At 41.2% G+C, this 18,145-nt stretch overlaps 1 protein-coding gene across 1 annotated transcript in view; it reads left to right on the forward strand.

The window, feature by feature from the left end:
- Nucleotides 1-10,858: 10,858 nt before the first annotated feature.
- The window catches only part of LOC138097496 (glutamate decarboxylase 1-like), a 70,152-nt gene continuing 62,865 nt past the window's right edge, over nucleotides 10,859-18,145 (forward strand). Inside the window, exon 1 of the mRNA XM_068993674.1 lies at nucleotides 10,859-10,932. Coding sequence (XP_068849775.1) covers nucleotides 10,859-10,932 — 74 coding nt within the window. The remainder of the gene's footprint in view (nucleotides 10,933-18,145) is intronic.

Below are 18,145 nucleotides of genomic sequence, written 5' to 3' on the forward strand. Positions count from 1 at the left end.
TAGAATTAGCTTTCCCACTAGACTGAGTTCCTTGAGGTCACAGACTCTGCTTACCCAAAATAATTTCTCCAAGAAATACCTATGATTTTACCACCACAAACTGAAACTCATTGTCTGTAAAGACAGCTTATTTCTGTCTTCACTTCCAAGTTTTCACAACTATATAAATTTTTCTTACTAAATCTGAAGGGGAGTTTGCTGCTTGGAATATTATGAGAGGTCCATTGGGTAGATGGTTGGATGGCATTACCAACTAGATGGACATGAGTCTGAGCAGGCTCCGGGAGTTGGTGATGGACAGGGAAGCCTGGCATGATACAGCCCATGGGATTGCAAAGAGTTGGACACGACTGAGTGACTGAACTGACCGATTGGGTAGAACATCAGAGTGTGTCCTCAACAAGTTTTATAGCAAATCCAGTATTTGGAAGTGAAATCCAAATGTTCATTTCCCATGGTGAAATGTAATTGATTTGAGAGCCTAATATTAAAGCACCCATCAGAGTAGTGACTTACAAGAAGCACACTTAGGAACTGCACAGATGGAGATGTTGGGCAGTTTTAGTTAACTCAGAGGTGGAACTGTATACTTAGAGAACTGTGGGTTATGGGTTTACATGTGTGTTCCATGAACCTTGAGGGTTCTGTAGGACTTCAGAATTCACTAAAGAGTAAGGAAGAGATGGGAGCGTTTGATGTTCCAGATGACAAGTCATTTTCAAACAGAAGATGTATTCTGCAGTCAAGTCCAGCTCTTAGCAACGCCATGGACTGTAGCCCACCAGGCTCCTCTGTCTAATGACTTCTCCAGGAAAGAATACCAAAATGGTTGCCATTCCCTTCTCCAGGGGATCTTCCTGACCCAGGGATCAAACCTGGGTCTCCTACTTACAGGCCGACTCTTTACCACCGGAGCCACCAGGAAGTCCTCAATCTGACTAATGTATTGTTTCTGTATAAATGTAACTACAGAAAACTTGCATTGCTCAGCAAACATACAGGCAAATGAGTTTGAAAGATAATGAGCCTAAATATTTAGATGGATGCTATATACCCTGCAGGAGTGATTCTCAAACCTGGCTGGTCAATCTGTTCAGTTGGAGGTCTTTCTATATCTACACGTATGAAGGTCCTGCCCCTTAGAAATTCTGATCTATTAAGTACAAGTTAGAGCACACAAATTTGTTCTAAAAAATTAAAAAACAAAACAAAACAGAAAACTCTTCAGAGGGTCCTGTGATCACTCAGCTTCGTGGAGCCCACTGCTTCTACCACTTCCAAATCCATAGTCTCTATGGACAGCTGTTAAGAGGTGAAAGGCTGGATTGTGTTCATTTAAAAAATAGTCACAACCAAAAGCTGAGGTATGTTTTATTCAGCAGAAAATTGTAAAACTTAGGCCCCGGAGGCAGCATCTCAAGTAGCCTTGAGAGAACTGCTCTAGGAGGTGAGGGGAGGAGCCAGGCTACTTAGAAGTTCTGCAACAGAGGACAGGTAGTCTGAACATCAAAAGATCATTGCTCATTAAAGAACACCAGGTTTCCCAAGTTAGGGAATTTAGCGCTTTTCTGTGTGTGGGAAAATGCAGGAGTCTGGGCTCACTGGAGTCGTTCCTTTCGTGAGCATCTCATGTGCATCTCCGCTATCTGGGGCCAGGATCTTGTGTTTTTCACATTCTGCGCTCCCTTGGGGCTCACCACAGGGAGTGGCTGCAGTCGGCTCAGTCACAAGTATTCCTCTCCTTCCCGAGTGCCCTTAGGGCTCACCTGCTCACATTGGAGGACCGCAATTGACTGTGACATCTGTGTTTGCTGATATGGCAGGAAATATTCCATTTCCCAACTGTATGTGTTAATACCATCCCCAAGTAGCACATATATGGTATTTAGTATTAATTTTTAAGGAGGAAAACCATTAGTTTTGAATCAAGTGGAGACCGTTTCCAAAAGGCACAACACAAATGAAACATGGTAACTACCACATGAGAAAATGGAGCTAGGAGACTAAGCTCTGTCTTTTTTCTCTCATGACAAAGTTGTTTATTTCTGTCTTAGGGAAGTGAGCCAAAACTTAAGTTGGCTTGCATTGTCAGGAAAAACTGTAAATAATCAAAATAAAAGATGTGAAGATAGTAAAATTGCACTAAAAGTAGGAAGGATTTTCATCTGTAACATAAATGTTATTTTCAACATAATGTTGTATAGTATTTATCATTGTTCTGTATAATTAAGAGTTCTAATATTCTAAATATTTTAAAGGCATTGGTATAACATTTCTGCTCTTGACAAAGTCTAACCCAAGGACCAGTTGGTGAGTTAGCGTCAGTAATCAACATTTCTACAATGAATATATGTGCAGGTATAAGTGTCTTCTGTAAGAAGCAGGTGTAGATAGAGCAAATGAACATTGCTTTATGAAACCATGCAGGAAATTTAAAATTTAGGAATACCAGCCTCTAACTCCTAGGAGCCTAATGACTGAGCATTACCCAAAAAGATGGGACAAATGTTGTAGTAACACATGATCAGTAATACTAATGGCTAGCGTCTCCTGAGTTCTTACTGTGTGACCAACACCGTGCCAAGTGATACAGATATACTCATCCCTTGGTATCCTCAGGCATAGTGCCTCCAGATCTCTCACAGATATCAACATCGGTGGATGCTCAAGTCCCTCATATAACATAAAATGGCAGAGTACTTGCAGATAACCTATGCATACTCTCCTCTGCACTTTAAATTATCTCTAGAGTATTTATACCTGACTAAAGTAAATGCTATGTAAATCGTTGTAAATACAATGTAAATGCTATGGAAATGGTTGCTGATGCACAACAAATTTAACTTTTGCTTTTTTAAAACCGTTTGGAATTTGTTTTAGAATATTTTTGATTATTGTTCATTGAATCCAAAGGTGCGGAACCCTGGGGTTACAGAGGGCTGACTGCACAGGCTATCTTTAATATCACAATGACCAGATGACATAGATATAGTATAATTCTACTGGCTGCTTAAATGGTAAAAAATCTGCCTGCAATGCAGGAGATCTGGTTTCGATCCCTGGGTCAGGAAGATCCTCTGTTGGAGGAAATGGCAACCCACTTCAGTATTCTTGCCTGGAGAATTCCATGGGGGATTCCTGGACAGAGGAGCCTGGTAGGCTACAGTCCATGGGGTCACAGTCAGACACAACTGAGTGACTAACAGATACACACACAATGATAAGAAGTCAATCTTTATAGAAGCTAGTCGATAAATAGTAGGCTGGAACTTGAACCCTTGCAGTGACTTAAAACTCTTTGATCAGCTCCTGGGGGGGGAAATGAACACCTGAATTAGACACTTTCATTACTGCTGTGGTTGAAAAACACACATGAAATGGCCTAAGATGTTGTAGGTGCCCCCAGAATACTGCTCTATGCAATAGCAATAATAGATTGAGAAAGATTTGCTGTGTTTTTTAAAAAGATGATTCTGTCATATATATGTAATAGTGAGCAGTCCAATCCTTCACTGAGTGTTTATTATTTGATTTTTTTTTCCAGCACTTCAGAAAAATATAATTTATAGTCCTGAAAACCATTTGATGTCAAGTTTCTTTAAAATAAACTTAAAAGTAATCTTTTCACTTTTGATCTTAAATTTTTAAATGCCCTTGGAATGAAAACACAACAGTTTTGACTACATGAGACACACAGTCAATTGAATCTAACCTGGTTTTTAAACTTCCCTTCTCAAAAGGGAAAACTAATTTAATCATTCAAAGTGGGCCAATTTTGTGTTGAGACAAACTTTAATCTTTAATAGATTGAAATAAGTGTTCTGATGAACAAAAAACCGTGTGTCAGTATAAGACCAGTTATAAAAGAGGTGCATACATAGAGGATCTGTCTGATCAAGAAAATCAACAAGGAAAAATAGACAATCTAGCCTGTAGAAGGTACTTAATAAACATTTGTTGGATGATGAATTATTTATTTTATATGCGTGAATCAACTATGTGATGTCAAATTTTTTCCTACAAGGTCATACTACTGATGTTAACATAATACAGCTACTAACCTGGGCTTTCCTGATACAAGGAAGATGGAAAAAATTAAAAATAGTGTAGAAGAATTGAAAAAAAATAAAGGAAAAAAAAAGCCAGGGAATTTAAAGATTTGGTATGTTTCTGCAACCTCAGGTGCTTAGTTATGCCTAACCCTCTGTGACCCCGTGGACTGTAACACTCCAGGCTCCTCTGTCCGTGGGGATTCTCCCGGCAAGAATAACTGGAGTGGGTTGCCATTTCCTCCTCCAGGAGATCTTCCAGACCCAGGGATCCAAGGCTAGTCTCTTTCATCTCCTGCATTAGCAGTCAGACTCTTTATCACTAGTGCCTCCTGGAAAGCCCTAGCTATGTATGGTGAGTTTGAAAGTCAAAAGTCATATTCTGCAAACATGGAAAGCTGCTACCAGTCTGGGAGATGGTCAGTTTCCGTAATAAGTGCAGTGCGGGGGTGAGTGAGTAGCATGGGAAGGATCGAGTAGTGGCAGTGAACTCTTGATCAGTGATCAGAGAGCCTTGCAAACAATGAAGTTGCTGGATTTTCTGACTGTGATGATACCTACCAGAGTGATCTGGATGTGTGGAGAGTTGGTAAACATATAATGTGTTTCGTCCACCTCCATCATACCCCGTCAGTGAGCGGGAGATTCCTTCACTAGACATATGGGGATGGCTAACGCTTGACACCCAACACTTGACAGACGAGACCACACCAGCTTGTTAGTTGCATATACTCACAGGCTCGGGGAGGACTGCTCTTCCATGCAAGGCCACCCTGGGGCTGCTCTTGGGAACAGAGCTATCAACCGGGGGCTGGGGAGGCAGGTTTTGAACCATCAAGAAGGTGAGGTGACCCCTGGTTCTCACTCGAGGATGTGACTGGCTTTGAATAATTCCCAGCTAGCAGCGAACTAAGATACCCTAATCTGGAACTAAGCAGCAACTGCTCCAGGCCCCTTTGATAAGGAAGGTCATTCAGCTAAGGGGCCTTATTCTTAGGAACAGAGTCAGGAGAAACTGGGCCATTCAAAGCCCTCTCAGTTTCTCCAGGTATTACGGTAGCACTCAGTGTGTTGCTGCTCAGTCACTAAGTCGTGTTCGAATTTTTGCGACCCCAGGGACTGTAGCCGCCAAGCTCCTCTGCCCATAGGATTTCCTAGGGAAGAATACTGGAGTGGGTTGCTACTTATTTCTCCAGGAGATCTTCCCAATCCAGGGACTGAACCCTAGTCTCCTGCATTGGCAGGTGGATTCCTCACTGCTGAGCCGCCACGGACGCCTAGCACTAGTGAGTCTTAGTTTTAGTCTTTATACCATATGATGATATAAAGCATCCTCAGAGAATGAACACTTTATTCCACATTTTACTAACAGAGTGAATTGCGAAGAGGCCTTAGTTGGGTAGGAAACATTTCTTTTTCCCCTTGAACAGAGGTGAAGTGAAGGGAAGTAAATAGAGCTTTTGGCACGCTGTACCCAGAGCTTCCCCCGTGCCTCAACTGTAAAGAAGCCCCCTGCGGTGCAGGAGACGCAGGGAACTCAGCTTCAGTCTCTTGGGCGGGAAGATCCCCTGGAGAAAGGCGTGGCCACCCACTCCAGTACTCTTGCCTGGAGAATCCCATGGGCAGAGGAGCCTGGCGGGCTGCAGTCCATGGGGTCGCTAAGAGTCAGACACGACTGAGCAGACGTGTGCATTTCCCATCTCTGGGCCCCTTTGACCTGCTGTTGTCTTCTTGAACTGTTTTCGTCGTGTTTTCGTGCTATTTCTCTGGTTTACTTTGGCCCCTGAAAAGAGCTAGCTTTAATCAGATGTTTGTCTTTCATTCAAATGCTGGTCCATTCTTTGTGCTCATCAGAACTCGGTTTCTCTTGGGTCAGTATCTTCCATGTACGTGCTGTGGCATAAGGAGAGGGAGCTTTTGAACAACTAGACCTGGTCTCTGGTGTCGAGTCTGCTATTCACTGTGTGGACTTAAGCAACCTCCCTCATTGCTCTGGTGCTGAGTGCTTCCATTTGTCAGACTAATTAGTTGAACTGTGATCTCTAAGGTATCTTTCAGTTTCTCTATCTCATGCCTCTGAATCTGTTCATCAGAGGCCTGGGCCTCAGGCATAGTTTAAGATAAATTAAAAAGTTGGCTCCTATTCTATGAAGAATGAATGTAAGAGGCTTCCTTCTTGAGCTGAGGCTGACTCCAGTTTTGAAGTCTATGTACCCAGGGCATATCACCTGCTTCTACTGACTATTTGGACCTCATTTCGGATTTCATTCCAGATTTTCTATTCTGCCTTTGACAGACTCTAGCTTTGGTTTTTCTCCTGGAATGATTCTCTCCCCACTCAACTCCCACTCATTAAAAAAAAAAAAAAAGATTATCTTTCTTCCTGCTCAGGTTTCCAGTCCGAGAGTTTATTTGGGGTTTGTATTAGGAAAGGCAACTGTATTAACTGGTGGCTGGAAGGAAAGTCTCTAATTAAGCCTTGCGGGGATGAATAGAACTTGAATTGGATATAATTTGGAATAGCATCACATAGGTGCCTGCCGGCTTTGCTTCCTGATAAATTCATTTGTACTGGCAGTCATTATGGGGGGGACCAGTTTTCTTTCTTTTTCTCCACAATTATCATTCCCTGGTATCTCAACTGGTAAAGAACCCGTCTGCAATGCAGGAGACCCCAGTTTGATTCCTGAGTCCGGAAGATCCCCTGGAGAAGAGATAGGCTACCCACTCCAGTATTCTTGGGTTTCCTTGGTGGCTCAGCTGCTAAAGAATCTGCCTGCAGTGTGGGAGATCAGGGTCCAGTCCCTGGGTTGGGAAGATCCCCCGGAGAAGGGAAAGGCTGCCCACTCCAGTATTCTGGCCTGGAGAATTCCATGGACTGTATAGTTCATGGGGTCACAAAGAGTCAGACATGACTGAGCAACTTTCACTTCATTTTGCTTCACCATTCCTGAAAGATTTCACTAAATAGTCCTGGTTGGGTGTAGTAAAAATCAGCCTTGGTGTCTACTATTACTGATACTTAATTTTATTCAGCCTCGACTTCAAAGTAGATGGTTTCAAAGGGTCTTGTATAAGGAACTAGTCTTGTTTAATATTCTTTTTATCTTTTGTTGATACAGAGGAGAAACCCATAAGGGAAAAAACTAAATGTGATTAAATGAATTCTCATAGGAAACAATTTAAAAAACTGACCTTTTTAAAAAATAAACCGTTGAGATGTAATTGTATGTGTTTAATATTGTTGTTGTTGTTCAGTTGCTAATTTGTGTCTGACTCTTTGCTACCCCATGGATTGCAGTGTGCCAGGATTCCCTGTCCTTCACTGTTCCTGGAGTTTGCTCCAACCCATGTCCATTGAGTCGGTGATGCCATCCAACCATCTCATCCTCTGTCACCCCCTTCTCCTCCTGCCCTCCATCTTTCCCAGCATCAGGTTCTTTCCTAGTAAGTCGGCTCTTTCCATGAGGTAGCCAAAATATTGGAGTTTCAGCTTCAACATCAGTCCTTCCAATGAATATTCAGGGTTGACTGGTTTGATCTCCTTACAGTCCAAGGGACTCTCAAGAGTCTTCTCCAGCACCACAATTTGAAAACAGCAATTCTTTGGTACTCAACCTTCTTAACTCATTATAACTGGTACACTGGGATTGTTAATTGGATATAACCGATATTTAAAATTTAGCACTGTTATTGAATAATTGTAAAACTTTTTAATGATATGAATGTAATAACATGATAATTTAATAATAAATTTCACATTATTTAAGCTCCCAATAGAAAAATTAAACCTTGACTTGGTTTGGTAAGGCCTTTCTACAAAATTCAAAGCTAAGGAAAAGAGAGAAGTTTTAACAAGGGCAATGAAGAGCTTTGGAAATGCAGACCATTATTCTGATCAATACAGCTGAGAACTTCCTGTTCTGAGAGGAAGGCAGAAGCAGTGTTAAGTGAGTAGTTTGATGACTTGTTGAGACTTCCAGGTGAATCAGTCAAGGGGCCCTATAGGTATAAAGTCATTCAAAATATTGCACATTAGATTCTAATTTGCCTATCCCACTTTGGATCAGCTGGTGGAAAATGTACACATATTTTGATTTCAGAACAATTCAGAAGAACAAAACTCATGCTTCTCAAGGGAAAGATTTGACTGTCTCTGTGACACTTGAGGTTTCTGTTGCTGGTTTGCATTCCTGCTGCGCTTGCCTCAGAAAGTCACAGCAGGACTAGAAATATACATCACTGTGCCAAGCAGCCAGCATAGGAATAAAGAGTATGAGCTTCGCAGTTAAACAGATACGTGTGAAATCTGTCTTCTCTGTTTACTGTGTGCCTTTAAAACTTTTGCTTGACCTCTCTGAGTTCTGGGTATCTCATGATACTTACCAATACCATAACTTTGGCCCATGAGAGAAATACTGTAAAAGGCAGTGTCTAGAATATTTTAAGGCTTTACAAATGCTACTTAATATTATTTTACTCAAAGAAATTCTATCTATGATACTCCTCTCCATGAAAAACTTAGGCTAATTATCTTCTATTATGAGAATACTCTTAGCCTGCTGTGAAGCAATAACTTAGCATGAAACCCAATGGAGTTAATCATTACTAGACTGCTAGACTGGTTTTCTCCTTTATTCAAAATTTGATCCCCAAGATCACCTGGGAGGCAGCCCAAACGAAGGCTGAGGTTAGAGACTCTTAAGTTACTTTGATTTTGAAAAAGGGCAAGTTATAACATTATAAATTTATGAAGACCAAGAAAATAAATATTTTTATAATACAACAATTGTTTACTTCTCTGGCCTTTTTATGCTTCTAGATGATAATTTAACAAATATGCTTTGCATTTAGGGTCCATGCTACATCAGCATTTTTCTTTTCTAAACAGATTAATGCAATATTAGGAGTTGATAAAAGTCATAAACATTCATATCATTTTAAGCATACTGTAATAAAAACCACCATCTTGTGGGTCACTTTTTTAAATTACTATTTTATAGAATAAATACAGTTATGAAAAGTTGACTGCTAATCTTTTTAAATTAAGTGATACCCCGTAGATAAAAGTCATCTGTAGCTGTTTAGTTTGTCCACTGAAAGGTTAAGATAATGACCCACTGCAATGAAACATGTTCACAACCCTAGGTTATCCAAAAATCTGTTTTCCTTCTTCAACCTTTCCCTTGAGGTAAAGGACTATAGTCTTAAACTGAAGACTAGAGTACAAAAGTGGGTGCTGAATTTGGTGTTATAGCTGAGTGTTAGAGATAAACGAGGAAGCATAATTGGATGCAGAAAAAAAAAAGAGCATTTTTTAGGATATTTCTGGTTGTAGGACAAATGTTATATGAAATCTTTTAGATCAAAAGTATTCCAGGACTTCCCTGCTGGGGCAGTGGGAAAGCACCCGCCTGCCAACACAGGGGATGTGGGTTCGGTCCCTGGTCTGGGAAGATTCCACTTGCCTCGGAGCAACTGTAGCCCACCTGCCACAGCCGCTGAGCTGGCGCTCTAGAGCCCAGGCTCTGCTCTCAGGGAAGCCACTGCAAGGACAGCCCTCTCCCAACTAGTGAGCAGGCCCCACCAGCCACAACTGGAGAAAGCCCGCATGCAGCCACAAAGAGCCAGTGCAGCCAGAAACAAACACGTAAATAGATGAAAGTCAGCTTCCTAGAAAGAAAAGCAGCTGTGAGTGGGTGTTCAGAGACGTGGTGGTGAGCGCGGGGGAGGGGAAGCCTTCTGTGGTCCTGATCGATCAGGTCTCCATCTTTAGGGAGCTTATGCCTCTGGACTGTGCGCTTCACAAGTATTTCAGAGTTTTTTTTCCTCTCCCCTCTGGTCAGGTAGGATGGCTGCATTAGATTAGTGTTGGGAACAGGCATACCTCAGAGACACTGGAGTTGGTTCCTACCACTGTGATAGAGTGAATATTTTAATGAAAAAGCCACATGAGTTTTTTTTTTTTTTTTTGACTTCTCAGTGCATATGCAAGGTATACTGCTGTATTATGTTACTCAATAGCATTGATTTACTGGATTTGATGGGATTAGAGAATGTGGTAAATATATACACATCTGCGTGTACATTCCATTGACATGCATATCTCCACGTGCACACTGTGACTTGCTCCTGCGCACACACCATGATTCGCCCAGACATGTCACACCAGCCACAGTACAGGGCCCGTGTCACTGCCTGGACACACCACGACAGGAGTGCCCCTGCATCTCGATACACCAGGTGTGTCGGGACACAACCGGGCACACCAAGGGGCCGTCGCGACATGACTGGATGTTGAGCCGCTGCCTGGATTGAGGTGCACAAGCATGAGCCCCTGTCGGAAACGCCCGCCTCTCAACACACCAGGAAACGTCTCGACACCGCGCCCATGCAGACGCGCAGCTGTGAAAGCCTTGGTGTCGCAACCCATTCCTCCTATCGTGACAGAAGGAACCGTGCTGAGACGCATGAACGTGTTTCGAGGCCTCTCCAATCGCCGACACGTGACCACACCACGTGTGGTCCCTTCTCCTGGACCCGAGTGCCCCCTGGCCCGACCCCAGGCCAGGCAGGCCCCCCATAGGGACACAATGCGTATGGAGCCCATCCAGCATGTCGAGGCAGAAAACCACACCGCGGCCAAACCCTTTCTGCAGCAGCACGCTCACTATTGCAACCCACCACGCGTGCTACAGCACGCCCTCTTGTGCTGTGACCCAAGGGAGCCGTGAAACAGGGAGATGCTGCGACACAAAGCGTGTCACAACACGCACGCAGAGCCACGCCAGAGACGCCCGCACACCGCGATGTGTCAGAGCGTGCCGCGCGGATTGCGAGAGTGTGGCACAACGGAGGGAGTGTCACAAGCGCCCCCTGGGAGGTCAGCATGGATTTTCTATGTTGTGACACGCACCAGTATGATTTTTCCTTCTGGAAAAATGCGGTCTTACAGGCTAGGGGCTTAGGTCCAGGCAGAACCCAGCTAGGTCACCTGGCCCAGCTAGGTCTGCCCTGTAAAGGCCAGTGAACTGCCCTGGGAGCCTGAATGCTGCGGGTGCAGCTCACACAGAGAGGAGCTTACCACTGCCCCTCCTCCTGGCTCAACTGGTAAAGCATCCACCTGCAATGCGGGAAACTTGGGTTCCATCCCTAGCTTGGGAAGATTCTCCTGGAGAAGGGAAAGGCTCCCCACTCTAGTACTCTGGCCTGGAGAATTCCATGGACTGTAACCCATGCGGTTGCAAAGAGTCAGACATGACTGAGGGATTTTCACTTTCAGTAATGGGTAAGAAAGACAGTGAACGCTTGTCCCAGAATGTCACGAGAAGTTTGCTTTGGAGTTCCTCACTGCCTCCAGCCTGTTAACAAATAGAGTGAACGGCTTTGTTAAATGATTCACCCATTGGGCAACATCTCATATAGCATGCAGAGAGGTTTCCTGGTTGGGAAATTTATATTTACCATCATAAGGTAGAGAAGGGCCGTGTAACATCTGTTATATCCCAAGTCTTAATTCTACTAAGACATTTTATTCTTATTTAAATACAGTCTTAGAAAGACTTTATTATTTTTATCAAGTTTGTTTTTCACCAGTGTCTCGGGAGAAGTCCACTGGGAAGAGTGGCTTCATTGGAGTGGTGGTGTTGCTGTTTAGTCCCTCAGTTGTGTCTGACTCCTTTCCCACCCCTGCCAGGCTCCTCTGTCCATGGGATTTCCCACACAGAGATACTGGAGTGGGGTGCCGTTCCTTTTCCAGGAGGTCTTCCTGACCCAGGGAAGGAACCTGCATCTCCTGCACTGGCAAGTTAGTTCTTTACCACTGAACCACGTGGCAAGGCCTTTATCTAGACTGCAACTCCATATTCTTGATTATCTGCAGAGGTCACCTTCTTTTTCCTTAACAACTTATACCAATACCTTATATATAAATATATAAATCCTTGGTTAAAGGGGTGATAATTACAGTTTCTGGGTCCATAGCATAGGTCTTAGAGTAATTCATAAATGTGTTCAGTTAATCTCTGAAAATTAACTAGGTCTGTGATCTTGTGTAATTTATTTAATTTCAATGAAGCTGAGTATATTTATGTGCAAAATGTGTCTAAAAGTGTCAGAGTTTTTTTAGGGTGAAATTAGATTAACATAGTAGACAGGCAGACGCTTTAACCTCTGCACCACCAGGGAAGCCCCAGTAAATATTTAAATGGGATTAACTAATCTTTTTATTGGATTTATTAATATGTGTCATAATATATTTTTAATAAAAGGGTGGATTCATTTCCCTGTGGGTTCCTCATGAAGCCAAACATCCCATGGCTTAGATCTGATATTTTGTCTTGGTGAGTTAAAGCGTTTCATAACCTCTTATGCTTTTTATTAAAAAAATATTAAAAACCTACAAATTGAATTCATTTAAGATAGTATAATAGAAAGCTAGTTGAAATTATTATGCCATTTCCAAATATAAAATCCTTGTGAAAGCACAAAATTAAATCAAAGGGAAATTTTGCTTTCTACCATAATGGAATCATTGGAGCTAGGTTAGCCCTATTGTCATAATTCTACTAATATAAAATAGGGGAAAAAATGCTGGTTTTTACCAAAGCAAGTCTGTGGTAGGAGAAGCTGAGTTTGGAGGATATGGAAACTCTCTGTACTGTACTTGAAATTCTCCTATAAATCCAAAATTGGTCTAAAATTTTTTAAAAAATGATTGAAAAACACAATTCTCTCTTACATACTACTTTGCAACTTGCTATTCCCATTATTTATAATACAGAGTAATTTATTATATAATATAACCAAATTTATTGAACAACCCTTTATTGAACTTTATAGTATCTGAAATAATGTTATAATGAAATTTGTTGCACAAGCTTTTTTTTGGCCTAGTAGTTTGAAAGGATATACTTCAAAATGTCACCAGTAGTAACTGATGGATGGATAGGTGAAAGTGATTTTTTTATATGTTTATGAGTTTACATCGCTTCTCAATTTTCTTTCTTTGTTTTGAAGATGTATTATTTCTATAATCAGAAGATTTTGTCTTGGTTTCCTCAAGTTTTTCCTCTTTCTTTTCTTTTCTAAAATTCGTTTATTAGATAGAGCAGTACCATTTTAAGAAATATTATATAATTATTAAAATCCAGGAGAAAAAAATCAGAACAATGTACTAGATGTATTGGGATTAAGGCAATCAAGTACAATAAGCCCACCCATTACAGTTTCTGAGTTTATTGTAGCCCATGGCATGGTTTTGCAGTCTTCTTTCAGGTAACCCTGAAGGTCCATCGGATCCTTTCAGGGGGAATGCGAGGTCAGCCCCACTTTTATAATAAAACTAGTAAGTTATTTATCTTTTTCACTGTGTTCACATTTGCACCGGTGGTACAAAGGCAAAGAAGAATAACATTAGTGGTTCCTCAGCACAAATTGAGTTACGCCGAGCTGGCCTCCTAGACATGAAGACTTTGCTCTCGCAGTCAACCCAAACCAACCCCAACGCACACACACAGCTTCACAAAAGCCCAAAGCAGAACAAAGGAAGCAAACAAAAGCCTAGTTTTACTTAGGAATGTGTGGGAGGACGCAGTGGAGATTGTTTGCGTTAACAGATGTTGGTCTTTGAATGCCATGCCGTGCTCACTCCCCCAGTCGTGTGTCTCGGAGACGGCCTGGACTGCAGGTCTCCCGGCGCCTCTCTCCTCTCTCACTGGAGCAGGTTGTCTTTCCCTGCTCCAGGCGATCTGCATGGCCCAGGGATGGAACCCCTGTACCTTGCTTCTCCTGCAAGGCAAGTGGGTTCTTTACCACTTTGTTGCCTGGGAGAAATAGTCTATATAAGGCAATAGGAAATACACGTAAAGCAGCTGCTGGGCAGCGAACCACCAAGCTTGTCCTAAGGAGAAGCACTCGTTCCATTGAATGCTGAGCTGAACTGGCACCTTTTTTTCATCTAACACTGTTTTCACTTTAAAGAATGACTGACAATCTATGGTTCTTTTAGACGTGGGTATTTGGCAGACATTTTATTACCAATGAACAGAATGAGTCTGCCATTTAGAGGAAAACAATTAAAAAACATTCTCCTACATACGTTTAGGAGCCAGTCTTTCAATGTGTTAATTTTCTTATCTGGAATATTCAAAGACTGGCTCCTAAAGGTATGTAGGAGAATTTATTATTTTTTTTTTAAATTTTGAGAATAAAAAAGGAACTGCTAGAAAGAAAACGCACACACACAAACACACAGGCACACATAAACACAAACTAGTTGCAAAGGAAGAAATAACAGGCTTCTTGAACTGTGAGTTACACAAGTAACAAACACGAAGAAGCAACAGATAGTTTTCACAGGACATATTGTGACAAACAGCTCTCGTGCATCAAGCTGAGTTATTATGATATTGTAGTGTGAAGACATTTTTTGTTATTCAAAGACTCAGATAATGTATTACTTCTACTATTTTCATAAAAACAATGACACAGCAGCAAGCACAGCACTCAGAGACTGAACGAAGATAGAGACAAACAAATGCAGATGTAGGCAGAGACACAGAGGCAGACGCAGATACAGGTACAGACAGAGACACCGCAATAGCTGCTGGGGAGACGAAAAGCTTAATGCTATCTGACAGTCTTTCTTAAAACCAATTCATACAGTAAAAAACAGAGTAAAAACAGTCAAGAAAGACACTTCATACAGTAAGAGAAAGGACAGAAAAGAAGGTACCATGAAATACAAAGATAGCATAGAACAATTAAACAACAGGAATGAGACCGAATATATTCTTTTAAAATTTGAGTGTAAGAAAATAAAACATACCTGTTAAAAGATAAATGTTATTAGTGCCATGTAACAAAATCCAGATATTTGAGTGTTTACCAAGAAACATTCCTCAAATAAAGTGCTACAGAAAGTTACCATGAGGCATAGTTGCAGTGTAAGAGGTTAATGAGAAGAAATTGGATTTGGGATATATGGGAACTCTTTGTACAATGCTTGTTATTTTTCTGTAAATCCAAACTTGGTCTAAAATTGAAAGTTTATTTTAAAAAATAGAACACTACTCCATATACTGCTTTGCAACTTGCCCTCGTTTTGCATGGGTGTATGTTGTAGAAGGTTTTCCCATATTAATGATGGTGGATTTACAGTAGTATTTGTAATCTTTGCAGACTAATCCATCATGTCATACAATAGTGTTTCTTTTAAAAATCCTTTGCTGAATTTTATATATCTGAAGCAGTGTTGTAATGCTCAACATTCTCCAAGCCAGGCTTCAACATATACGTGAACCGTGAACTTCTGGATGTTCAAGCTGGATTTAGAAAAGGCAGAGGAACCAGAGACCAAGTTGCCAACGTCCGCATCTGTATATATATATATTTTTCTTTTTCACTGTGGTTCCTCACAGGACACTGAATACAGTTCCCTGTGCTACGCAGGAGGACCCTGCTTACGCGTTCTATGTTTGATGCTTTGTATCGGCTGTTCCCAAACTCCCAGTTCTTCCCTCCTCCATCCCTCACCTTGGCAACGCCGTCTGTTCTCTATGTCTGTGAGTCTGTATTTCATAGGTATATTCATTTGTGTTGTAGTTTAGATTCCATGCACAAGTGATATCATATGGTACTTGTCTCTTTCTGACTTTCTTTGCTTACTATGATAATCTGTAGCTCCAGCCATGTTGCTCCAAATAGCATTATTCATTCTTCTCACACTAAGCTGTTTCAATATCCTATATGTAATTCATAGTTTTAAATGCTGTTATTAAATCAGAAAAATCAGAAAATCAATATCCAATTAAAAATTAGGAAAAAGTAAAATAAGTGTAAGGAAATCACATCAAAACCATGAATGATACCTAATAGTAAAAATGCTATTCAATAAGTAAGTGAAATTGCTGGTCTTTGAAAACACCATTACAGTACACATCCTTCAGTGAGGGTAATTAAGAGAAAAAGACAGCAAGTCTGAATTCAAGTTTTAGATTAAAAAATATATTTCCCAGAATATAGAGTATCTAACATATTAATTAATATCAATGAGAATATCTTGGTGGAATTACTATTCTGCACTCTTCAAATATGGCTTAATTTACCAAATTAGAGTTAAGTAAAACATTATCAGAGTAGACTACTTTTCCATTTTAAATGACTTTGTAATCTGGACTTATAAAGTTCTATATTTAAGTTTACACAGACCTATAAGACTCTTTTCTTTTTTTTAAATTTATTTTATTAAAGTATTGTTGATTTACAATGATGTGTTAATTTCTGTTTCACGCAAAGTCGTTCAGTTACATATATGTGTGAATGCACACTTGCATGCACACGCATATCATACACATATATATTCAGTTATGTGTGAATGAATATATGTTATATACACATACTTTTCCATATTCTTTTCCATTATGCTTTATCACAGAATACTGAATATAATTCTCTATGCTGTACAGTGGGACCTTGTTATGAGACTGTCCTTTCTATACATTTACTCTTCTAGATCTTAAAGGAAGAATGCTTCCCAATTTTTTCCATTAAAGTAATATAACACTGATTTCCAAACTGCAAAAGACATAGTTATCTGGCATCCCATTTTCTTTACACAGCCGTGAATCAAGGCTCACGTGTATCCCCAAAGCGTGCTCTCTGCAGACCAGCTCGAGGGCAAGCCAGTTCGTAAACTTCTGTCATCCGGTGGGTTGTGACCACACCTTTTCCAATGATGTCTAATTCCTAACATCGGAATGAGGGTCTCCTTTCAAGATTTCCCTTTCTAGAGTGTGTGCCCTTAGTCCCTGCATGCTGTACAGAATTCTCTTACATTTGATAGTTACTCTTAAAGTGTTAATTGCTCAGTCATATCCGACTCTTGGCGACCCCATGGACTGCAGTCCACCAGGCTCCCCTGTCCATGGAATTCTTCAGGCAACAATGTTGGTGTGGGTAGCTGTTCCCTTCTCCAGGAGATCTTCCTGACCCAGGGATTGAACCCAGGTCTCCTGCACTGCCGACAGATTCTTTACCATCTGAGCCACCAGGGAAGCCCCACTCTTAAATCACGGTTTAATAATTCTTTATATTTAACTTCTCAGTAATATTAAATCACTACGTGGCTTCACGGAAGAACTGTACAAAAAAGATCTTCACGACCCAGATAGTCATGATGATGTGATCACTAATCTAGAGCCAGACATCTTGGAATGTGAAGTCAAGTGGGCCTTAGAAAGCATCACTACGAATAAAGCTAGTGGAGGTGATGAAATTCCAATTGAGCTGTTTCAATCCTGAAGGATGATGCTGTGAAAGTGCTGCACTCAATATGCCAGCAAATTTGGAAAACTCAGCAGTGGCCACAGGACTGGAAAAGCTCAGTTTTCATTCCAATTCCAAAGAAAGACAATGCCAAAGAATGCTCAAACTACCGCACAATTGCACTCATCTCACATGCTAGTAAAGTAATGCTCAAAATTCTCCAAGCCAGGCTTCAGCAATACGTGAACCGTGAACTCCCTGGAGTTCAAGCTGGTTTTAGAAAAGGCAGAGGAACCAGGGATCAAATTGCCACCATCCGCTGGATCATGGAAAAAGCAAGAGATTTCCAGAAAAACATCTATTTCTGCTTTATTGACTATGTCAAAGCCTTTGACTGTGTGAATCACAAGAAACTGGAAAATTCTGAAAGAGATGGGAATACCAGACCACCTCACCTGCCTCTTGAGAAACCTATGTGCAGGTCAGGAAGCAACAGTTCGAACTGGACATGGAACAACAGACTGGTTCCAAATAGGGAAAGGAGTATGTCAAGCTGTATATTGTCACCCTGCTTATTTAACTTCTATGCAGAGTACGTCATGAGAAACGCTGGGCTGGAAGAAATACAAGCTGGAATCAAGATTGCCGGGAGAAATATCAATAACCTCAGATATGCAGACCTTATGGCAGAAAGTGAAGAGGAGCTAAAAAGCCTCTTGATGAAAATGAAAGAGGAGAGTGAAAAAGTTGGCTTAAAGCTCAACATTCAGAAAACGAAGATCATGGCATCCGGTCCCATCACTTCATGGGAAATAGATGGGGAAACAGTG

Source organism: Capricornis sumatraensis, chromosome 21 (genome assembly GCF_032405125.1).
Source record: "Capricornis sumatraensis isolate serow.1 chromosome 21, serow.2, whole genome shotgun sequence".
NCBI classification, from domain to species: domain Eukaryota; kingdom Metazoa; phylum Chordata; class Mammalia; order Artiodactyla; family Bovidae; genus Capricornis; species Capricornis sumatraensis.